General features: G+C 39.6%; 1 protein-coding gene across 1 annotated transcript in view; it reads right to left on the bottom strand.

Moving 5' to 3' along the window:
- Nucleotides 1–25,841, bottom strand: part of SLC9A9 (solute carrier family 9 member A9) — a 534,926-nt gene that overhangs the window by 273,029 nt on the left and 236,056 nt on the right. Inside the window, exons 7-8 of the mRNA XM_029940098.1 lie at nt 21,472–21,610; nt 16,934–17,039 (exon numbers count right to left, since the gene is read on the bottom strand). Coding sequence (XP_029795958.1) covers nt 16,934–17,039; nt 21,472–21,610 — 245 coding nt within the window. The remainder of the gene's footprint in view (nt 1–16,933; nt 17,040–21,471; nt 21,611–25,841) is intronic.

Here is a 25,841-nt window from a genome sequence, read left to right as displayed (position 1 = left end):
GTTGGCTGGTCCTTTGAAACTTACCTGAACCCAAACACTTCTCAATGCGTCCTCTCCTCTAATGCCCCTTTCCAGGCCACCATCTTTTTTTTTTTTTTTTTTTTTTTTTTTTTTTGCTTAGATTACAGATTCCTGATTGGTCCCCTGTCTCCCCCGTTAGCCTCTCACAGTCTAGCTTGCATTCAGCCAGAGTGATTCTTTGAACACAATTCAGATAATGTCAGTCCTCTGTTCTAAACTTTGTAATGTATTCCCACCACTAAAGGGCCTGTAGGATCTAGTCCTGCCTCCTTCCCTTCCCACAGATCTCTGAGCTCATCCCCTACTATCTTCGCCCCTTGCTGTACACTGAATCCTTGCTAAGGATGCTCCACTGCAGGGTCTTGAGCTTCTGGTTCCCACTGTTTGGAAAGCTGTTCTTCAGACATTCACATGTTTCCCTCTTTCCCTTAAGATGTTACATTATCAGGGGCACCTGGGTGGCTCAGTCGGTTAAGCATCTGACTTCGGCCTGGGTCATGATCCCACAGTTCATGGGTTCAAGCTCCGCATCAAGCTGTGTGCTGACAGCTCAGAACCTGGAGCCTGCTTCAGATTCTGTGTCTCCCTCTCTCTCTATTCCTCCCCTACTCATGCTCTGACTCTCTCTCCCTCAAAAATAAATAAACATTAAAAAAAAAGATGTTACATTATCACACAGGCCTTCTCTTTGCATTCTATAAAAATGGTCCCTCTCATCATTCTCTACTTGCCTATCTTGCTTTATTTTTGTTATTATTTACTGTCACATAACATTTTCTATACTCATGTGTTTATTTTCTGCCTTCTAGCATTGCAAAGGAAAGTTCACGGAATGCAGAGGGATTCATTGGTCCCTAACCCTTTGAGCAAAGCCAGGCACACGGTAGACATTCAGCAAGTGTTTGTTGAATAAATTAATGAATATCCCTATTCCCATGAAACAAGAAACAAAAGTAGTTTACTCAAGGTCACCTTGAAAGTGGCAGAGCTGAGATTCACAATTTCACAAACTCTCTATGCTTTTCTGCCTATATTACTCCATCTGTGGATGTTTTAAGGTAATCTTAAACCATCTAAAAAAATATCATTTCTATGTCCCAGGGAAATAGTCAGAGATATGAGGCGGCTGGATACCTTGCTTTCCCTGGTAGCTTCATTGGTTTTCCTTTCATTGCCTCCATTAGAACACTAACAGGCAGTGTTTCTGCTAATACTTTTTTTTAGTTCTGTGTACAGATATGTCACACAAACAAACAATGAAAAATGTACCTATCTGACCAAGCCTCTGGGCTTGGTGTTGTAATTAAAATAAAATAACTGAGTTGATCTAACTCTTAGTATTAGCTACATAATCATAATTCTATACCTTAGTAATTAATTAACTCATACAAATTCCTGTAATTAGTATGACATACAAGACAAAACATTTTGAAAATGTCTCATCTAAATACACCTATTATCTATAAATTGTCTGCATGTAAGCAGATTCAGAGTTGCGACTTTTCTACCTTACAGAAGTGTATTTTGTCATAGTTTTGCATACCCGTGCCTGTTGGTGCTCGTCGCACTACTGTCGGGTGCGGCCCTAGACAACTCTCTTACATGCCCTGCATCTCAGATCCTCTGCTGCATGAGGAGACGGAGGGACATGAAGTGCTCTTTGTGCGGGTCAGCCAGCTAGTGTCTGGGCTCCAAACCCACCCTCTGGTGCTTGCCCTGGGACGCGGGGCTGGGACTACGCAGGCAACATCTTCCTTTGCCACAGCCTGTTGAGCCCTGCCGATATGAAAGCAGAGGGAGGCTAGGATGTCAAAGGGGGAAAAGGCCTTGCCCCCTTCCTATTTGCCTGCTGCTCCTGTCAGCTGCATCTCAGCCATGGTTCTTCTCCATAGCTTTAGAAGTTGGTTCCAGCCTCATGGGCCCTGCTCAGAAGTCTGGGTCCCAGCTCCAGCAGTTACCTCTTAGGAATTTCTAGATTCTCTTCCCTTTGATTCTCCTGGCCCAGGATTTACACTTGCGTCCTGTAATTACTACCTGTATTTTCTCAGTGCCCCCATTTTATTTTTTCAGCTATCATCCGTATACCCAATCCCTTGCATTAAACTCTGGGCATAGCTATTTGGTTTCTCTTTGCCTGATGAATCCTGACCTGTACTCACTCGTGGGTTCTTTCTCATTCTAAACTTTGATGGTTCTCTGAAACCACTAAAAGCATGTCATCTGAAAATAAGAACAAACCTGTATCCTCCTGTTATGACTGGGACAACAGGGGATGGCAATGGCAGCTGTGATACCATGCCAAGTCCCCTTCTTATGTATGGACGGAATTGGCATTTTAAAAGTTGTTTTTTATGTTTTTATTTATTTTTGAGAGACAGAGAGAGACAGTGCAAACAGGGGAGGGTCAGAGAGAGAGGGAGGAACAGAATCTGAAGCAGGCTCCAGGCTCTGAGCACAGAGCCCCCAATGCGGGGCTCAAACTCACAAACTGTGAGACCATGACCTGAGCCGAGACCAGACGCTTAACTGACCGAGCCACTCAAGCGCCCTGGAATTGGCATTTTTAAAAAGTGGTATGAGTTTGAGCCACCAGATTAGAACAAGAGGCTTGGAGGAAGGGAGTAAGTTAGGCCTAGAACTATTAAAGAGGCATGGGCTATACTTGGACTTGTATCTTCTGCTATTTCTTACTCCTCTGTTTTGCTTGTCCTGTCATTCCCAACCTGTGCCTAATTTACAGCATACCCTACTACCCTTCTCATTGTCAGAAGCTCCTTGGGGGCACCTGGTTGGCTTCCTTGGTTGAGCTTCAGATTCCTAATTTCAGCTCAGGTCATGATCCCAGGGTCATGGGATGGGGCCCCACGCTAGACTCTATGCTGGCAATGTGGAGTCTTGAGCCTTAAGATTCCCTCTCTCTCTCTCTCTCTCTCCCCCATGCTCCTCTCCCCCGCTCACCCTCTCTCCCTCAAAAAAAAAAAAAAAAAGAAAGAAAGAAAGAAAAAGAAAGGAAAAATTAAGAAGCTTCTTGATCTCATCTGAAAGCTCACCTGTGGCTCGAAGCATGTGGACTAGGCAAGAGAGATTTCAGACTTTTACCTAAGGCCTCTGGAACATTAATGTACACATGAATCACCAGGAAATCTTGTTGAAATGCAGATTCCAGGTGTGCCTGGGTGGCTCAGTCCATTAAGTGTCTGATTCTTGATTTCAGCTCAGGTCACAGTTCGTGCAATTGAGCCCCACGTTAGGCTCTAAACTGACATCATGGAGCCTGCTTGGGATTCTCTGCCGCCCCTCCCCCCACTCTCTGCTACTTTCTTGCTTGTGCACATACACTCTCTCAAAATTAATAAATAAACATTTAAAAAATGCAGATTCTGCTTCAGTAGGCTGGGGTGGAGCCCGTGATCCTGCATTTTATACTACCAGGGATGTCTGTGCTACTGGTTCTAGCATTGCTTTTTGAGAAGCAAATCTCTGACCAATACTTTGGTATTAAGTATCAATTCACCATTGCTGTGGCTTGGCCTTGACCTTGTATGGTCCAAAATGTCTTTTGCTAACTATAAAATTTTTTAAATTTTTATATCTGTGTTTTAGTCTTTGTTTTTCTTTCCGTAACTTTCTAGAATTGACATGATTCTGTGAAGTAATTTCAGTTTCACAAAATAATTATCTATCAAGGACATCTGAGGAGTTAAACTTTTTTTCTTTATTTTGGAATTATTTATTTTTAAACCCAGCAAAACTAGAATGTGAAAGAAATTGCTTGCATGGGACCAAACTGATAATATATTTTACTCTCAGTAGTTCAACAAATTTTTCTTATTCAAAGAAAAAGCAAACAAATGACATTCTTTGATCACAATGTTATAAAATTGGAAATTAACAAAATCATATCTAAAAAATGTACCCATTAGGGATTTTTAACTGTATTCTTCTAGATCAAATTGAAGATGAAATCAAATTTGAAATTTTAGCTCATGTAAAATAAATAACAATAAGTGTCGAGTATATTCTGTATCAACACCAATGAGATAAAACCAGACTATTGAGAGGAGTGTGCAGTCTTGCATGCATTACGTTTGGAAAAAGAAAAGAAATTGACTATTCACCTCAAGAAGCTAGACAAAAGACATAGCAATGGACCAAAGAAAGGATTAAAAACCTAATAAAAAAAGGAAAAAAGAAATAGTCAAAGAGAACATAACGAAAACTAGACTTGGTCAGTAAAATTAAGAGTTGTAAGGGTGCCTGTGTGCTCAGTCAGTTAAGTGTCTGTCTTTATTTGGGCTCAGATCTTAATCTCACAGTTTTGTGAGTTTGAGCTCCACACTGGGCTCTGTGCTAATGGTGCAAAGCCTGCTTGGGACTCTCTCACTCTTTCTCTTTGTCTCTCTCCAACTCATGCTGTCTCTCTCTCAAAATAAATAACTTTTAAAAACAGGAGTTGCAAAGTAAAAGTGTGGTTTATACCTCCCAGGGCCTTGTGGTCCATCAGGTCTCCATCCTGCCTAGGTACCACTCTTTGGTCATGGCTGTAGGTAGAGAAAGAGTGATGTTGGCCAACGGCTTCACCCATGTAAGACCCAATTTTCTTTTTATTTGGATAGCACCAATCTGTCTTACAGGTCTGTTCTGAGTATAAAGCCCTATGATGGATATTAATATGTGTCATAAATTAAACATTAGTAAGTACATACAAGGTTTTACTACAATTACTAGAAGCAGATGAAAGGAAGAAGAGATTAAAAGAAGGAATAACTTAGAGAACCTCATTCCAAGGGTAGATACAACAATACTTCTGGTTTAATAAACTGCTGGGGGAAGAAGTACAAAGCATCTAGCTAGTACATGTCTTGCATATTCTATGCCCTTAATAATTATTTATTACCATCTCTTCTATAGTAACTCCTGTATCAAGGAGAAACAAGTGAAAATGTGCTCCTTACTCCTAGTAATTCAAAAGTAGACAATTCTCAGTAATACTACAGTGAAGGCACCAGATTTTTGCAAGTCACCTTGGGTTTCTGCTATCATCTACTCAAATCCTATTAATCTACTGAGGTCCTTCGATGAGCAAAGCACAGGTATGGCTTAGGGGACACAAGGATGAATAAACTTGGTCTTAGATCTCAAGCAGCTTTATATCTCCTAACAGAGACAGCATGTACACAAAAACGTCTAATGTAGTAGGTGACAGGAAAACAGAAATCCTGAGAGAGTGTGGTTTCTTTTGGGCTGGGGAAGGTGAAAGAGAGATGGGGAAAACTTCCCTAAAAGACAGAGAGGCATTAGGGCTTTGAAAGATGAGAAGAGTTTGAGGGTGCAGGGTCAGGAGTAGGGAATTCAAGTGCATGAAGAGGGCGAGGTAGGAGACTATGGAGCATGTATGAGAAGCATGCAGTTTACCTGCACACTTTAGGTTTTTATCTATTATAGGTTAGGAAATAAATACAAATTGAATTTATTAATTATATTTTTTCTAAATAAGGATGTAATAAAAGAAAATCATTACACTGTATTGTCAACATGGTTAAACTAATTACTATAACTACAGAAGCATTTAATTTACATGTTTTATTAGTCCTAGCATCCATAAAAATGCAAGGCATCCAGTATGCCTATCCTGTGCAGGCAAATATGATTTCATTTTCCTTCCCAACAAAACTGATCATTCTGTTTCCATCTCTGTTGCAAAAACAAGCAGTCACTAAATGCAACCTCTCTATTGCGTGTCTAAGATCTTGGATTCAATTTCTACTTACGGGGTCCTGTTGCAATGATGAACGGAATCAAGTACATATAGCTGGGTCCACAGGGGGTGGAACATGCTCAAAAATACCTGAGAGCTAAAATAAAAAGGGTCTCTGAAAGAAATCAAGAAGTGGCCTAGAGAAAATAATAATACTTTCTGACTCATGTGTATACACAAGATTGCCTTTCACTGACTGCACAGGGAGATTACAGTGGGGTACAAGATCCCTAAAGGGCTGGCTGCAGGGGCTCATTTATGCAACTTTAAACAAGAACTAGAACCAATACTTTATGACACTAGCTAAAAGAGCTGTTTGAGAAACCACAAAGAGGTTCACAGTTAAATTCAAATTAATTGGCAAGCAAAGAAATTTAGGGAACAGCATGAGGAGGTCCGTAATTCTTTGGGAAAAATAATGATTCTGCTGACAAGTAAATTCTTCCCATAGAGATCGGTTTTCATAGGACAATTAACACCTTCTGGTTAACAGAGTGCCATTTACATTGTTCTCCTTGACTCCCACTCCTGGACCCTTTCAGAGAGCATTAGTACTACTAAATATTGTATATGTATACGTATACATGTTCACATAACACATGCTTGCCTGAGCAAGATTCAGTGTGTGGTTATAAATTATATAAGGTAAAATGTACTGGGTTGGACATCAAGAGATCTGGGATCTATCTGGTCATAGTGCATCCACTTAACTAGTTGGCTTACTTGTGCAATTTAAATTCATTGCCTGGTCCATTGTTTTCTTCTCAATGAATTAAAGAAGATGGTATTCATCAAATTGGAGTATATAAGAAAACCCACTGAAAGATGGAAGAAAATATAAAATCTTCATAGTTTTTAATTAGAATTTTTGTGTATTCTTAAGTATGCAAGTTCCTTTCTGGGTTAAAAAAAATACGGTTGTGTGCAGCAAGGTGTATGATAAAACTATTTTATTTTATTTTTTGTCCCATAAAGGTCAAGAAACTCTGACAAACACTGCTCTAGATGACCTCTAAGTACCTTCCAATCTTAAATATCTGTGACCTGAGTGGTTCAGCTTTTACATTTGCTTCAAGTTCTGCATACATGGAATTGACGAATTACATGGGGCCCCAGAGCTTCACTTTGATTTCCTGTCAAGTTGATTATTGGGTGTCTCCCTCTTGGGAGTCTCAAGCACTGGGTCTACACTCTCCCTCTTTGTATCACCCCCGAACTCCCATAACAGTGCCCACGGACATCAAGCACAGAAACGTAGGTTGGTCAGAAGAAAGCATCTCTGTTTCAAAAAAATTATTTATCTGCTTTGAAAAGAGAATGCAAAAGAAGTTAGTTTTTGAACCTTACATACAAATAGACGTTTATCTAGGTTTATTAGTGACAGGTCCATTTTCTTCTAATGTTTAAATGTTCTTATTCATGAGTATCTTCACCTACAGTCTCTGTCACTGATAACATTATTCAGTAGTTCTTTTTTCATTAAAAGTAGATGAAGCCTTCAGATACAAAAGCGGAAAAGCAAACGTCTGTCACAAGGAGCATGATTTTCCTTGACATTAAATGCAGACTTGAGGGGTTTGTAAGAGTGAAGAATATTGCATTTTTGGACAGGAAATACTGATCATATTATCAAACACAGAATGAGAGTGAGAAAGAAAGAAAAAAATGTGTCTTGTTCTCAGATGGGACTCTGAGGGGTTTTAAAGTTGATGGGTTATTTTTCCATGCCATACTTTTATTTATTTTTGATCTAGTAAAAAGAGACATTTCTGACAGGTTTCCTACTGCCACTACTGAACATGAACCTGGAACTGAGAAGTCAAAGATTTAACGAAATGGAAAACTCCTACAGGGAATACGAAAGATTCCAAGTTTCCAAAGAGTACAATTACTGTCTGGTTCACCGTATTTGGCAACACCACAGTTGGCAGATTAATCATAAGTCTGTGGAATATAAGAACATCAGTACAGAAAACAGGATGAATCTATGTTCTTATTTCTGGTTTCTCCAATGCAGTACAGGCATGCATTTAAGAGTTAGTTACTTCATGTCTATATTGCAAAGTTTATAAATTTCCATTTAAAACAAAAATCTCTTTGAAAATGTAGCAGAGGGTATTTATGCAAATTAATTGAAGTCTGGAGAAGTAGAAAAACACTTTTTCACTTATATCTCTGGCACTCCATCTCAAGCATCTCAAGCTCACCCCTCTTTTCAGTTTTCATTTCCTTGGAGTTAGCTAACACATTTACACCAAAGTCACTTAAATCTCTAATGAACAACCCCACTTAAGATTTCCATGTCCAATTGCCCACTATCCATGTAGTTTGTGTAGAATCTAGAAGACTTTTGAATGAAGTAATTTTTGTTTCTCCTTTCTATTGCATGTATTCATTCATGTATATTCCCCATTTTGGTGAATATTCACTCATTCATGTATATTCTTCATGGATCCAGTTGATTTCGGGACCTGGAATCATCCTTGCCTCTTTTTTTCCCTTCACCTATATGTTACATATCTGTGTCAATTGTAACATATATGTTACAATTTCGTGACAATTTTCTATGTGAGTATGAAGAAAATGGGTTTTGTGAAAGAACGTTTTCCCCCCCTGAGCCTCCTGGGATCATGAGACATGAAACATTGACTGAAACATTTAGTGAAGAAAGCAAGGGTAAATTTGTCCACTACTCAAGTTTCATGTGCAAGGTTGTTTGAATATTGAAATGATGAGCTATTCAGTTCAAGAAAGTGCAGCTGTGAGTTAATGAGTTATTATGTGAGGAGATGCACTTTACACCTGTGTTTATTGGGATGGCAACGTTGCATGTTTGCCCTTGGTTCAGTGTGTTGGTTAAGTAAGCCCCTTGAGAATTTTGGGTGCCTATTACTACAGTTTAAATGCATAATATTCTGAACTTCTAGGTTTTATTTTTTGGCTTGGAAAACACTCATTTGTTTTCAGTGCACCTCAGTTGTTGGTGAATTGTTGGCTAATTAAGTTGGATTCATGTGGTTCTGTCAATATGAAAGCCTGAGCAGTTTTAAGCAAAGAGATGTCAGCTAATGACATGTCCTTAGAAACTAAAACTGCCCAGATCTGTTTTAAAAACCAATTCAAACCAAGTCCCCTCCCAGTGATTTGTTTTATTTGCTGAGATCTAGAAATATATTTTCCATCAAGTCATGCAATGCATCACTGGCAAGCCAGATGGAACACATTCACCTCTAAGCTAAAACCTTCTTAAGAGTTTCAGACAAATTTTTGCCAAGCTGAGAGATGATGGAGATAAGTAATGAGCCAACTTACTTAGATCAAGTAAAGTCTCAACATGTCCAGTAACAGTCACTTCATTTGGTAAGCTTTCTTCCTTGTCTATTGTAAATAAGAAAGCCCTTCCCAAGTTCTTCTTTTCCTGACTACTTACTCTATAAAAGCCTTTCAAAAGCTGACCTGACAGATAAGCAGAACCTGAGCTTCCAAGCATCAACTTTTCCTTATCATGATAATGTAATTAGGCCCTTGTCATTTGAGACCAACAAGAGAACATGCCTGGGTGATGGGATTGAGATAAATTAACTGTTTATGTCGTGCTTGATGTTTTTGTGTGCTGAGTGCTTCTTTCAGACATCTTGGTTAATTCCTTAGTAAATGGCCGGAGCATCATTTATTTTCACCCTTCTACATTTAAAAAGGTTTTCAGTGTTTCTTACTCTAGAATCAGACAGCAAAGCCCAATAGCATTACATAGGAATTAGAATTTTTTTCTTTAGGATTTTTACATGTTTTTTTTTCCTTAGATGGAGATTATTCTAAGGTGAGCAAATATCAAACTATACTGTTTAACTTTTTGTTGAAAACATGAGGTGTGCCAGTGGCCTTCCTCCCCCTCCTTTGCCTTCAATGGATGTAAAATATGCTCTAGGAATCTAAAAGTGGAAGCTGCCTTTATTACAGCAGTGCCTGCCTGGAAGCAGAGAAATCATTAGACATGGTGTCAATGTTGCCATTAGAAGTCATACTCTTCCGGGTGTTTAAAGACAGTCTCTATAAGTTTGCTTCTGGCAAAAACCTGCCCCCAAAGTCTCAGCTGGGAAACAGATTATAAAAATGAATTTTCAAACAACCTGTCCAGCTGTGCTTTTTGGTTATCTTTATAAAATGAAAAGCAGCTTCTATGACAGGATTCAATTCCATTAGAGATTATGCTATAAATAATACTGCTGAATTATTTTCAATATTCAATTTAAAATAATGGCTCAGTAACTTAATGACTTTTAGAAAATAGAGCTCTGTGCAAAGAAATTCTACCTGATCAGAAATTAGGTATTCATGTGCACCAGGTACCTCATAGGGAGAATACTTTGGGGTCATGTGTTTACTCAAAAGCCACATTTTGTGCATGTACAATGTCTTTCCATACAAAATAATAAAATCCTTTTACCTTAGCAGTGAGGAAAATTGAGATATCAGGGGATAGGATGACTTATCCCAATCCCTCAGTAAGTGAGCCAGAGAGCCAGAAACTAGAGACATATCCCTAAATGGCTGATTTTGTAAGTAGACTGGGCACATCCAGGTTCTCCTGGCTTGCAAGAACTCCCGAAAGTCCATTTCTATCCAAATACTTTCATCCTCTAGAAAGACTTCTCCCTTGCATTTGATATTCTGTCCAGTCTTCCCAAATAAAAGTTTTCTCAAACTGCACTTGTATATTTCCAACAGCAGAGAATCAAACTTCTGGGTAATAGAAATGCCAACCTTCATTTGCATGTCTAAAAGCCACTTGTTTCTATAAAACTAAGTTCTTCTATATGACTATTGAACATTTGCAGGTGCAATTTCCAAGTGACTGAGATGAAGCGGCTGCAAATGTGGCCCTTGAAGTAAAAGATAATCAAAATAAATCAAATGATCATCATCAAATTAGTAACAACTGAAAGTGAAAGCAGAAGATGTGGTAATGAGCAAGCTCCCCTCACACTGGAGTGTTCATAATGAATCTTATAAGAAGCTGAATCGAAAATGATAATGAACACGGTGCAAACTGTCTTTAAAAGCTTGATCCTTTTTTGTTTGCCTATCACTGTGCATCTGGCATAAGAGGGTCCCAAGTGTCCTAGCCTAGAGGCTGCACTGTCTTTGAGCCTCTTTCCCCTCTAATCTGTCACCAAGCTATTCAGTTTCTTTTGTGGAAATACATCATGGATTTTTCCTTTCCTTGTGCCATTTAGGTTTCTTTGTTTGCAAGCAATAAACACTGATTCCGGCTACTGTAATCAGAAAAGAATTTATTGGAGGGAAGAGTGATTAGCTCTCAGGAAAAATGTACGAAGGCAGCCCCAGGAATCTGTGTCAGGAATAAATAGGGGGTTTCAACAGGGCTGTGCTGTTGGAAATAACAGGTGCCAGCAATCATACATTCTTCTATCTCCCTTAAAGGATCACATCCTAGGCAAAAAGTGTCTAATTGACCTCGCTTCAGATGTCCCTATTCTCTTTGGAGGAGGGGTAGTTTTCTAGGCAACAACAGGATGCTATGATCCGTGAAGAGAATGGGTGATGGGTAGCCCAAATTCATTAGGTCTACTATACTCCTCTCAGCTAGACTCTTGTTTCCTCTGGTCTACAAATCTCTATTTTTACTTAATACTTAGGAAAATGAAATCTCTGATTAGTGTGATTTCTGATAGATTCTTTAGTTGATGTATGAATTTGCTCTGGAATATCCTGACCAGTGGACATATACAATCTTTAAGAATGTTATCAGGCACAGGTCACTCATTACCCTATGAAGCAGCCTCTTATTCAGGTTTTGGAAATGTTTCCTCTTGCTGAGTTAAAATCATTCATTCCATTGCTTGAAAGATAGTGGGTGCCCAGAAGGCTTCGGTCATACTTCTGATGCTAATACAGCCCTCACAGATCTGACGGTCTGATGTAACTTCAGCCTATCAATCCTAATTCTACCCATCGGCTCTAGTTCTAGATTTCAGAACTACAGAGAATAGATCAAATAGCCTAGTGAAGTTTAAATGCACACAAACAGTAGCCAGTTAAAAACTGTAATGGAAGAAGCTTTGATTCATCATCATACCCTCAAATATAATATAGTTTAAAAAGTACTTAAAAGGAAATTTGTAGTTTGAGTGTGAAGACAACTATAAAAATTTACTAAGGGCCATAAAAGGATGACTTAAATAAATGGAGAGACGTAACAATATTCCTGGGTGGGAAGACTCAACACTGTAAAAACACCACTTCTCAAATTAATCTAAAAATTTAATGCAACCACAATCATAATCCCAAAGCTATTTTCTGGTTGAAACCTAACAAAGTTATTTTGAAGTCCATCTGGAATAATAAAGATGTGAGTATAGCAAAGAAGCTCTCAAAAATGAGGAAGGGGGTGAGGGATTGATGTACTAGATATTAAAATGAACAATGAAGCTGAAAAGATTAAATTTTTTAAATTTCTTTTTTTAAGTTTATTTATTTTGTGAGAGAGCGAGGGAGAGAGAGGGAGAGAGAGAAAGAGAGAGTATGTGTGTGCACAATTGGGGGAGGGGCAGAGAGAAGGAGAGACAGAATCCCAAGCAGGTTCCATGCCATCAGCGCAGAGCCCCATGTAGGACTTATACTCACGAGCTGTGAGATCATGACCTGAATCTAGAGTTGAACACTTAACCGACTGAGCTAGCCCAGGCACCCCTGAAATTATTCAAACAGTGAAGTCTAAAATCTCAGTAGTACAATAGAAAACCCAGAACCAGTATACACATATATGTACCTACAGACATGGACATTATATCATAAATACACAGGTTACAGTTAAAGGGTGTTAGGACAAATGGATAACTTCTAGGAAGATAATCAATTCCCTACTATATCCTGTACTACATTTCAAAACAAATTCAAGATGAATTCCAATGCAAAAACAAAACTACTAAAAGAAAGTACACATTATCATTAATAAACACTTGGGCTTTCTATGCAAAATTTAATAAAATCTTAGGCTTTCTAAGAAGGAAATGAAATTAACCACATAAACTCGAAAATGTCCATACTATCCCTTTCCTTGATTAAGCAACCAAAATGTAACCTAATTAAAGATAAAGCCACAAATTGTAGAATATTTATAGCTTATATGACAGTCAAAGGTTAATTTTTTAAGTAAATAAAAAGCTCCTAAAATTCAACGTGACAACCATAAGCATCTCAGTAGGAAAAAGGACAAAGGGCAGAAATAGGTAGCTCACCAAAGAAGAAATATAAATTGACTATGACATGTAACTAAAATGCTTTTCTCAGTACAAATCTAATAAATATAAATCACAATGAAATGGAAGCTGATTATCAAATTAGCAAGGAAGGGTAAGATTTAGTGTGGTAAAGATGTAAGTAAATCTTTCATTGTTTGTGGAAGTTTAAAGGGTTATGAATTTTCTGGAGGGTAATTTGAATGAATTTTTCCAAGATATTAAAATTTTAGCCTTCCTTTTAACCCAGCAATAGAAATGCATACATCAGTCTATAGGGACGATCCTAGCAATCATATTTATAATATTTAAAAGTATAAACAATCAAAAGAAGGGGAGAATAATTATGACAAGTAGATATGATATTATATTAAGCAGCTATTAAATAATACAGAAGAAGAATGTCATAAAAACAGTCACTATAAATTCTTACATGTAAAGAGCAAGTTACTTCAAATTTAAAAAGTATAATTATATTATATATGAATGTATATATTTAAATATATGCCTATGCATAAAATTAGATGTATATTAATAATATTAATATTGAGTAAGAAAACAGGTTATTCAAATATTATGTCTTTCTGTGAATCTATACTTTCTAAATTTTCTATAATGTTCATGTATTAATTTGGTAGAAAAAATAAAAAAGTGTTTCTAAAAATAGATGTATTTTGTTTAAAATAACAGAAATCCTTTCTTCAAATGAAATCTTATGTGAAAACCTAATTGATGGAACCAATACAAGGGATAGCGTAGGGATGGCAAGCCTAGTGCCCTCTCACTTGCTGGGCACGCTTGAGCACCACTTTGAACTGTCAGGGCTGGAAGGTTCTGCTGACAGACCGGTGCATGTAAGCACCATCCCTAGGACCTGCATGACGCGCTGCTCACAAACACGGATGAGGCCCCAGCATTGCTGGTGACCTCCATGGTTACTCCTAAACTGTTTAATAGCTTATTCCACTTAGTTCCTTAGATTCATTGTCATATATTCATTTGTTATGCACTTAGAAAGTTTTCTAGATTTTAGCTTTGCAGTATCTCAGTTTACTTGTGGATTAGAACTAAAAGGATTGTATCATTACCAGAAATAACATTAGATAATTCTATATTTTTATTATTATTACTTTATTTATTAATTTTTGAGAGAGAGAGGGCATGAGCAGGGGACAGGCAGAGAGAGAATAGAAGACACAGAATCTGAAGCAGGCTCCAGGCTCCAAGCTATCATCACAGAGTCCATAGTGGGACTTGAACTCATGAACTGTGAGATCATGATCTGAGCCAAAGTCAGACCTAACCGATTAAGTCACCCAGTGCCCACCTTAGGTAATTATAATTTGATGCCACTCCCTCAGATTTTCACTGAAGGTTAGCCTCAGAAATGACTACCTGGAGAATACATGTCCATCTTCCCTAAAACTATTATTAAATATATCGTCCACTATAGTGTTCAAAGGTCCTTTATACAGGGATACATGTGATAAATTCTCCTAAAATTTTAGTACTGGAAAGAAGTTTGCCCATTTTTATAAATAAGTATGATTTCCTTTTATAATGCTGTATAATTCCTATATAACTCATCATCTTTCCCTTTTGGCTTTGGCTGCCAGAAAGCTCAGAGCTATATTTATTGCCAAATCACAGCAATGAACAGCTGTCTAATTTTGCAGAAAAACTCTATCCCAAAGCACTTGAGTATCTACTCTCAACTAAATGGTCCCATGATATGCATGGCTCATGCTATGAATTGTCTCAAATCCAATCTGAAAATAGGCAAGGATTAAATAATAAACACACAGACACATCAGTAATTTAGACTAACCAGGCTTGATATTTGGCAATAGAAAATGCTTACACCTAGAGTTTGGTTTGTATCAAATACTTGTTAGGCACATTGCTTAATCTGGAGTACTGCTCTGATGTGCTTCCCTGGGTGCAGCTGTGGACATTTGGGTCTTTTTTGCTACCGAGGCCCACACCTGCATTTAGCCATCCCATGATGGGTCCCTCGAGGTGGTCTACGTGGCATCCAATAAGGAGGTATCAGGTAGAAAAGGGTGGCAAAAGAACAACAAATAGGTACACCAGCAATTTATACAAAGATTGTAATCCTTTAAATCCTCTTGCTGAAATGGACCAGGAACTAGAAAGACAATTTTCATACATTAAAACAATTTTTAGGTATTGGGGTGTGTGTATGTTTATTGCAATGTTCAAAGGTAGACTAAAAAATATCAGGTGAGTTAAGAGATTTCTTTACCTTTATAGAAGGCCAAATATGTATTCTTATTGTTAACCTTGCTTACTTTTTACATGTTGAGTTGTGAAAGAGGCATAGAATCTGGAGAAAAGGGAACCAGAATTACTTTGAAAGGCTGCTATAAATTTTTTACCTTCATTATTTTATTTAAGGGACACTATTAGTCTTTTTCTCTGGAATGAATAAGCTCTTTAGCAACCTCCGAAGGCACAACGTAACATTGTGTTGCGATGACTTGGATACAAGGCCTGGTAGGGCCGACTCTGGTAATGCAGACTTGGTACAGTACCCTAAGAACTGGCAGGGTGGCTGTCCGCATTAGCAACAGACACTTTTAAAGCTGTGGGGAAAAGATTGGCCCCTGTGACTCTGCAGTAAGTTGGAACAGCTGTCCAAAGCAACAGGTTCTCTATAAGAAAGATTTGCCATGCATTTCATAGGAGAGCCAAATGCAGTCTATGACCAAGTGGATCGGGCAGGTTTCTGAGACCCCAAATATCTTCTTCCTCACAAGGGCTTGCCTGATATTCCACAGGTGGAATTTCATTCAAGATAGCAATGCTTCATTCCCAAGTGCCTAACTCTGGAATCAACCACTTACTGTTGGCTGAGTGACCTGGGTGATGGCCCCAACTTTGAGTTCTGTGAATTAGCAGGAATTTGCATGAAAGGCTGTTAGCTAGCACTTGACTCATGGTAAACCTTCAGTATATGTCAGCTTTTATTATTATTTAGGCCTAAAGTACCACCTAATAAAATGCAAATAGCCAAAGAGGCATAGGTGTTACCAGTGAATACTTGGTGTGGGGCGGATCTCACCACTTGAATGTCAATTAAGATGATAGCAGTAGGGAACAGCGAGGGATCCAGGACTGAAACCTGGGAGAAGCAGGGAACTAGGCCAAAGGAGAGGAACAGCTTTGACATTTTGCTCAGAGCCACAGTGATTCTTCTACATGGAAAAGCACCCAATCGTTGCAATTATCCAAGCGCAAATCCTTGCTGTTGCAGAAAGGCAATCCAACTGTCGAATCCAGATCACAGGATCCATGGCCCTCGGGACATTAGGGGCTGCCCCTTTCTCTATTAACTTCTCTGCCCCAGAGGATTCTTTATATAGACTTTCTATGGGAAGAGATATTAAGTTGTAGAACCATCCCATTAGCTCTTTGTTTTCTGTATGCAAAGATCCTCACCAGCAGTGTGTGTGGAAATGTGCACTCCCTGGACAGGCTGCCTCCACTGCCTACTTGCTGTTAGCAGCCAATGGAAAACCACCACCCTTTTCTGTAAGGCAATTGTGTGTCCCTTCACATTCGGAGTAGACCTCCATTTGTAAAGTCATCCATTACCTCTATAAATCAATCATTTGTAGATTTTAACATCCCTTTCTGATCAGTGAGAGAGAAGAGAAAATGGCATTTTGGAGACTTTTCGTTAGGTTGTTACATACAACATGGATGAATTATTATTTTAACCCCCTCCGGGTACCCGGCAACAGCTGATTCAGACACAAACCCATCTAAGAGAGAGTCCATGGCACCTCCTGCTGGGTCAGGCAGGGGTATGTGTGGGAGCACATCCACATATCACACATCCAGTTTGCTGTGCAGAAGCAGCACTGACCTGTCAGGCCGGCAGCCTCAGCAGACAGGAAGGCACTCCAAGACAGGAGGAAAAACAGGCCTGTTTCCAGCATAGGGAACTCACACAGCTTGGTAAATTTGGTCAAGTGACAAAGACACGTTAAGGGAAACAACAAATGCTTTGACAGTGAAATCTCCCCCTTGGCAGAGGAAAACTAATCTGGTTGTGATCAGTTTCGAAGAAGAGCACTGATTTTCGGACCCGACTGGGAGGCAATAGTTATCATTGGGACTGCTTTGAAGGCCAGCATGAGTTCCATGCCTCACTGGGGGCTGAACACTCCAGTAAAAAGGCAAACCTGTGTTCCAATTTAAAAAAGGGTATCTTACTAAAAAGATAAAATCAGGTAACTATGGGTACAAAACCTCCTGAATTTGGCCTTGGTCCTTAGGGTGTGCCTCTTGGGAGTGGAGGCAGATGAGGGAAAACAAAGCTATGGAGAGTGAGGCAGAGTGAGATGCTTCAAGTACTTCAGCATCAAAGGAGGACACTGCTCCCTGGAGATCCATAATCGTGGACAGATCACCTTAAAGACTCCTCTCTTTGGGATGGAAATAGGATCAGAGGAACATTTACATTCAGTGATAGGGAAGCTACCCATGCCATCTTAGTATAAGTAGGCTAAGGGAAAAGGTATATTATTTCTGGGTCAGGCAAGAAGCCCTTTGGCAGGCAATGGTTCATTCTGGCTGAGATGATGCTTGGTCAATAGCTTATAAATTGCACATGGAGCAAATGTATAGTTATCCAAATCATGCAGAGAAGGGATTATGGGAAGATGGTTAAAAATATGTGATTGATGGAAAAGGGTTACATTGCAACTATGCCTATAGCTAGGCAAAAAAAAAAAAAAAAAAAAAAAAAAAAAAAGGGCCCTGACAAATAAGGAAATGTTATGTGGCATTTTTATGCTTCAAGATAAAAAACTCTAACGAGACTCCACATTAAGAGATGTTTAGCAATAGGGCAGGGAAGAGAAAAGCATGACCCCTGGGGCAGAAGATCAAGGTCTGAGTGTTGGCTCTGCTAGTTGCTGGCGGTGTGATTTCTGAGCAATATGTTAACCTCTCTGAGCCTCATTTCAATCCTATGTGAATTGTCTGCACCCAAGTGTGCAGAGTAAAATGAGATGAATATTTAAAATGTTTTTGCAAAGTTTTAGAAAGCACAAAATGCCAAGGAGAGAGGCAGAATAGCACCATGGTTGGGAGTGCAGCCTCCAGAAGCCATTCCACTTCATTGTATTAGATTATTCGCCATGTTCCTTAGCCATATTGTGCTTTGGTTTCTCTGTCTGAAAATGGGGATAATCATACAACCTACCTTGTAGGTATATAAACCAGTCATTATGTGTTAAGCACTGAGAATAGTGCTTGGTATGCAACAAGGAATATATAAATATTTCTATTAGTGTGATTTAAATTAATTTGTTTTGTAAAACATCTTTCCTCAATCACATTCAGTAAACATCTAGGAGCAATTCTTTATCTGGAAGAAAAAATGGGCTGCCCTTTGATCCTTTTCCAGCATTCCCCCTTGTGACTTGGAGGGCAGACTTTGTTTTTAGTAGGGTTTGTTCTTCTGAATTCCCTCTTCAGCTCTATTGTAGAGAAGGCTTAGGTCACTGAGTAATGGTATATCAAATGAACACAGGACATTCTTCTGTTTCAAGCTTCTCCAGAAAGTAGGTCAGTTCTGGGTCAAGACCCAAGCTTGCATAGAGCCCAGGGGCCTGTGCCCTGAGGAGCATTGCCTCTTTTTGGACAAGGTATTCAAGGTTATTATGATGGAGGGAATGCTTGCGCACCTGTCTCCTCTGCAGCCTGGATTTGTGAGAGGGAAGGGCATCGATGCTGTGTGACAGATCTTCCACTGAGGCTGAGCCCTTGTCCCTTCCATCTCTCCACCATTTTTTCCAGATCTGTCCCAATCTCATGGCAGACTTCCAAACTCCAGGATTTTTTCCTCTTCCTTTACCAACTTATTTACTTATGTGTCCCTATATTCCCTTCACACCAGGTGTAGAAGAGGTCCAGGTTCAGCTCTTCCACCTAGTGCAGACTCTGGAGCCAAAAGGCATGGGTTAAATCCTGGCCCTGAAATGTCCTAGCTGTATGGCTTCACACAAGTTGTTTAACTTTCATGTGTCAGTTTCTATAGCTGTAAAATTGAGATAATAACCAAATCTCCCTCCCAGTGTTATTATAAAAGCTATATGAGACAATCCATTAGCAAAATGCTAATGACAATGGCTGGCAAATGGTAAAGTTCTCAACAAATGTCACAATACTAATAATAATTGTGTTTGCTATTATTGATATGTAACCCAGAGTAGCTACTTAACCTCCTTGAGCCTCAGTTTCCTCATGTATAACATGAGGATAACGATGGCCTATCTTACAGGGTTGATTCAAGTGAAGATACACACACACACACACACACACACACACACATAAAGTTGTTGGCACATGCTAGACATTTGTTAAATGTTGCTATCATCATTACCATTGCTTATTCAAAACAACATGTGGCCTCCATCATAATTCCACTTAATAATAAAGAGGCAATAGGGATTAATGATCAAAAGCATGGTCTGTCTCTTGGTCTTTCTCTTGGTTTCAATCCCTGAGTTTGAATTTTGGCTCCAGTTCTTACAAGCAGCAGGACACTGGGTATAACTCACCCTTTCTAAGCTTCAGTGTCCAATAAAATTAGGATCTGCATGATATGATTATTGTGAGGGTAAATGAGGTATAGCATGTAAAACAAAGAGAGGCTTTACATATCATAAGTGCTTATGTTAGTCATTAGATTATTAATCATTACTTTTTTAGGAGTCACCCCTACTTTTTCTGAGTTACTTTATTTCTTTGTCAATGGAGTTGATACTCTCTAGGGTTTCTGGGACAAAACTTGGGGGTGGCCTTTGAGTCTCTCCTCTTCCAATCATTAAGTCCTAGAGATTCTTCTAAACATTAGTCTCTTTCTTGATGATTCTAGTCTTCTTTTTCTGATTCATCCTATGAATCTGTTTCTTATTTATTGTTTAAAAACAGAACTTTTAATATGTTGCTCTCCTGACCAGAAACCTTCAGTAGCTAACGGTAGGCTATAGAATGAAGCTCACTGAATAACACTCCAAGATACTCCACAAGGTGATTCCAATCCATTTCTGTCTCATCTTCTACTGCTCACCAGTCTGAGCCCTGTGATCCTCTCAGGCACATCTGTGTGTACCATGTCAGCCCTATCCCCACACCTTAATGAATGCTGGTTTTCTCCTGAATCACGTATCATAGCTTTGTCTATATCCTACCTATATTTTAGGCCAAACCTACACCCTTCTCTGCATGTAAATACTGCTTTTCAAATTATTTTTCAGAATTGTAAGGTTGACCAAAGGTCTATTGGACTATTCTAGAAACAATGGATCCATCCACATCCGAATTTTTAGAGTCCTAATAAGTTGGCTGTGGCTCTGGCACTCACTTTTTAAACAACTCTTATTGGAACGCTTGTCCTTTCAAATTTGTTACTAATTGAAGGCAGAGTCCATATTTTATTCATCTTCTGACTTGTGTTAAAAACCCTTAGTGGAACGTAACCTTTTAGCAGCTGCTCAGTGAATCTCTGCTGTGGGTCAGTCCCCATGAAAAAGTACCTAACATTTTGCTTTCTTAGCTACAGCCCTGACCCATCTTGCACCCTTCTTCTTTCTCTTTTTCCCAACATCTTTGGTCTTTGATCCTTTGTCCTGCCTCTTTGAATGGCTTCTGCTAACCCTCACACTTGACATCAGCTTTCTGGGTTTCTTGCTCAATTCTGACTTACTTTTATCCCATCCGACTGCTCTGACTGAATCTCTCCCTAGACCAGCTTCAATCTGTGGCTCAAATCCTCTAGGAGCTCTACTCATTCTCCTACCCCACTACTGCACAAGAGGGAATGACAATTGCCCAGATATGGCAAACATGTCATTTCTGCCGTGCTTGCAGGTCCTCTTCTATAAAATAGCCAGAAATGCTTGTTTAAACCTACAGTGACCTTTGGCTTGGCCAGCCCTGTGAGCTAGTGATGGACAGAAGCTTGAAAAGGAAGAAGAGGATCCTCCGTTAATCATTCCCAGTCCTTTCTTGTTCTTGACTTTGGATCTTCAGCTCTTCCTCTAGGCCTTAATACAGCCAATCCAGATCACACCCACCTATTCTCTTAGGTGGTAATACTTTAAGATTGTTGCCATCACAGAGTCAGACAGTGTCAGTGGTGCTAGAACAGGCCTTGGTCAAGAAAAGAGCCTGGGCCCCTCAACCGCTGGTACCAAACTATGCCTCAAGGATGACTCAGCACTAAGACGGCCCCGGTGGAATTGTATCACACTTGAACCAGACTATTCAGCCATTTCTTAGCCTGGAGACTGTCCATCCTCAGAAACATTCCAGGGATACTAACAGCTTTTAACAGTCCCCAGCTTTACACACACACACACACACACACACACACACACACACAAAGGATATCAGTGCCGTGACAACAGCATACGCAGACCCCATTGCAAACGAGCCAGCGAAGATCCCCAGGAAATTCCCCACGGACTGGAAGAATGCTGCAGCATCAAACGCATTTGGATTCTCCTTGGGACTGTAAATGGATATAGAACTGAAAAGAAAAGGAGAGGGTGAAGGTTAGTCACTGACTTCCCTCTTAATGGCCCAAATACCAGAAGTCAGAAGTTAGCACCCACATTTGAGGAGGGCACCTCCTCCTGTGAGGTTAGGCTAGAAGAATTCAGAAGAAACAAATGAGAACAGGGAGAGGTAGAGAAAGTAGAAAGCTTTCCTTTTCCTTACAGCCCAATCCCATGGTATCAATATACTGCTGCCAGTCAGTAACCATTTTTATATTGGAAGGGTCATAAAGAATATTGTTTCTGAGCAAACTAGGCATTAAAACATGGTAGGTGTATAAGGAATCTGCTGAGGAGATCGGTAACTGTGAATTATTTAGTGGCCATATGTCTTCAGTGCTGTTATATATTCACAAATGCTCCTGATAAAAAGTGCACTTTTATGGCCTGTGCACAAATGGGCAATACAAATCACAGCGTGCACAAAATATTCTGCTGTGATCTTGTCATAAACCACAAAGCATTTTTCCTCTCTAAGTGTAACCCTTCAGAAACAAAGCCCGGACGAGGCTTAGAGCATCACAGTATTAACCCCTGGGGAGAGACAAAACCCGCATTTTCCCACCAAAACAAATGGCAGCAGCTGCCCGAGGTCATCTTTTAGACCCTGATTCTGGTGGCTGCTGACAGATTTATTTCCATAGAGAAAAATCAATCCACCAATAGGCAGTCTGTTCACTTAAATATTTTTGAGGACGCCGCATTTACTATTTTTTTTCAACCAGGGCCTCAAATCCCAGAGTGCTAATATGAAGGACAAGTGCGCCCTATTTTAGGAAATAAGAACTCCATATTGTAGCATCAAGATGAACAGATGTGCCAGAACCAGTAGTTTTGGGGAGATAAATGAAGTAATATTTCAGGGTTGTTTTTTTTTTATGGTTTTTATTTTAATTACAAGGTCTTTAAAACTAATCAGTAAAACAAGAGTTTTGCAATAGGTAATGGAAGGGACTTTGTAGCAGTAGAGAGAGCAAAAAGTACACTCGACACAATGACTTGAGATTAGATCGGATTTTACAGAGATGTAATTGAATCTTTTATAGTTTGGATGATTAGAGCATGTTAACTCTCTGACTTGACTTATTGTATCTAGAGACTAGATAAGTGGCAGGGAGGGGTTTTGGGGAGGCTGGGGTGGATTCCAGTTCTTCTAGAGGAAGATGTGTGGCTTCAAAAAGGGTAGTTTTAAATGTTCTTAGTTTTTCCCTGGATGTCTTTAAAGCCTTAAAGTAGGCCAAACACTTCTACTTTGATCATGTAATTGGATAAGAAGATGAATGTGGATCTTGAATGGAGCCCTGAAACGTATGCAACAAAAGGATTGCCTTTGATGTGTTTTCTTTTTGTAAAGTGTTGTGCTCTGCAGAAAACAACAATGGAAAAGCAAACCCATATTACAGCACTTTGTATCTGACAGTCTAGAGAATGGGTGCAAACCTCCATGGCCATTATGAAACTTGGTGGCTAATGCTGCAAAGCTTGATGTGTGAGTTGACATTCACCAGAGTATTTCTTCATTCCAAAGAAGGAACAATGGTAATAAGAAAACATCCTATTTGCATTTTGCCCTTTAAACAAAGAGCTTTGCATAGTAATACAGTTTTGTAAATAATTCTGTTAATTCCTGGCACTACCAATAGACCTGGTCCATAGAACAGTTACCTCTTCACCTTCATTTCCATCTCTGGGTTCCTAAAGCATTTGTCTGTCCTTATGGTTCCTAACCATGGAGCACCATCATCACATCATTTGGCCATATCCTATCCCGTTATTTAGGTAATGTTTTTCTTTAAAATAACTCATTTTTATTCAAATGCAAAAGCATTTATTAAAGAATGTTAATGAAGTCATAGGTTTGATGTGCTAATTTTATTTCTTCTTAATGCATATGAGGTTATGTAACTATTATATTTGATAAAAAGTTCACTTGTGTGTTACCTAAAATCATCTGGGTAATCCCACTGGTTCTCAGTCTGCATTTTGGGGAACATTTTCTTCTTGGGCTCTGATACTCCACTCAGTACAGGCAAATTTCATATACTTCTTTGTGATGTTTGATTTAACTTAAAAGTAAAGGCTAACTCCCCTTACTTGTCTGTTAAACTTGCTGTCCCTAAAGCTCCCCAGGATGCATGCACTGGGTGCGCACTAAGTGCCAGGTGGTGCATTAGGTGTAGGGTGTCAGGGGACAGGCACGATAGGGCATAGAGAAGAGAAACAGAATTTCAGTCAACGAACATTTTATTGAAGATATACAAGGCATATCAAGGTAGAGAGGCAAAGATGTAGATGACCTTAGCTCTAGTCATGGTGCTAAGTGTGATTTTGTGAGAGATATACATTTAATGGTGCAGATGAGACAAGAATCACTATGTCAGGTTAGAGGAGATGGCATTTGATCAAGAAAGGAAGTCAACAGACAGTGGTGGGAAGAAGGCACTTTAGGCCAAAGAAAAAGTGTCAGCAAAGGGAGGAAGGCAGATGAGTTGAGGGCACTTCAAAGCAGAACCATATAGTTTATGGCTGGAACACCGGGACCACACATGTGGGCACCTATGGAGGGGGACAGGTAGGTAGATGGCATCACTCAGCTTTATATTTCACATTAAAAATATGCAAAAGCCCTCATGTTTGCATACCATTTTGTCCCCCTTATGCCTGCATTATACCTTCATTTGATCCTATCTCATTCCTTCTAAGTAAACAGGGCAGGTATTGTTATCCCTCCTTTTCCTTCCTTCCTTCCTTCCTTCCTTCCTTCCTTCCTTCCTTCCTTTTTTTTATAAAGCAAAGAAACTAAGAGTCAAGGAAATTAAGACCATAGAGCTATTGAGTTCAAAATGTAGATTTTTTTGTTTCTCCCTTAAACTAGTGATCTCGGGAGGAAAACATGAGCTCCCATCAGTATAGTTGAGTGAGTGCTACACCAGCTATACATGCAGTAGAAGTTCAGGTACTAGAACCTTTGATTTCACCCCTGGATGGACCACAGGCAGCCCCTTCCTGTGTGCAAGAACAGAGCACAGAGCAGTGCGCTGTGTGGGGCAATAGCACCCTCTTCTCCATCTCATTGGACAGCGAGACTCGGAGCTTCTCCTGGGAGCCTGCTTTCAGGCTTGGCTCCTGGGCCTAAGCTTTGCTGGGCCTGGCCTGGATCTTGTTCCTTATTCTATGCCCAGGACACTGACTGGTGCCTGGCACATGGCAAGCCAAAAAAAGGTTAATAGAATAAAAGTAGAATGGCTGGAAAGCAAAAAGGAAAGAAAGATGAAATACAGGAAAGAAGGAGGTTTTCAGAAGCTAGTCTTGAAATGTATCATCATCTATGAGATTTGTTTTTATTCAGCAATAACTTTATATAGTTATGTTGTAGGTATTTTTAGGTTCATCAATCCAAACTGAAGATGATACTTGAGACTCTTAAGTCTCAAAGATCTGACCCTTATTGGCTATATGGTTTGGGGCAAGGTATTTCATCATGCTCAGACTCAGTTTCAAAGTCTGTATAATGGAAATTTAACAGTATTAAATGCCTGAGGATATGAGGTACATTTAAAACCTGTACGTTTATCTTGTCAATTGCAGGGCCATTCACTGAGTGCTGATTATGTGCTGCATGAAAAATAAACACTCAATGAATGTTGACTATCATCTCCACCATCATCATCATCATTCTGTTAAGAACTTCCACTGAGCCTGACATTGACAGAGAACAGAGTGCTGTGGCTGAACCTACCCTCAGCCAGGGAGATGGGGTGGAGCTCCCCTCTGGACAGGCTGGGCTTTGGGGTTCCTGCAAGGAACTAGTCACTTTTACATGAGAATAGACAGGTCTCTGGGGGGAAGAAATGGCAGTAGAAGTGAGGCTAAGAAATGGTGTTTGTTGCAGAGCTTTTCACTCCATGGATCCAAAATGAAAGGACCATCCACAGCAGTCTGGGCAGGGATCTGTCTCAGGACAAGCTTAGGTGAGGCAACTGAGGTTGAGTTGTGTCATCCCTAGTTAAGTGGAACTGCTAGTGGACTCATAGTGGACATTCGGAAGGCACTCTGGCTTCTGGTGAGGAGAGACATAAAGAAAAGTCAGGATTTTAGGAAGCTGTTCCCCCAGGCTCTAAATCCTGAAAAGGAGGCATCTCTTTGGGCTCTGGTTTTCAGCCGCAACACTAAGCCTGTGGATAGTTGAGCAGCAGCTGCTGA

The sequence above is a fragment of the Suricata suricatta genome, chromosome 5 (genome assembly GCF_006229205.1).
Source record: "Suricata suricatta isolate VVHF042 chromosome 5, meerkat_22Aug2017_6uvM2_HiC, whole genome shotgun sequence".
In the NCBI taxonomy this organism is placed as follows: Eukaryota; Metazoa; Chordata; class Mammalia; order Carnivora; family Herpestidae; genus Suricata; species Suricata suricatta.
Note: the sequence above shows the minus strand (reverse complement) of the source record. Positions and strands in the feature narration are given on the sequence as shown.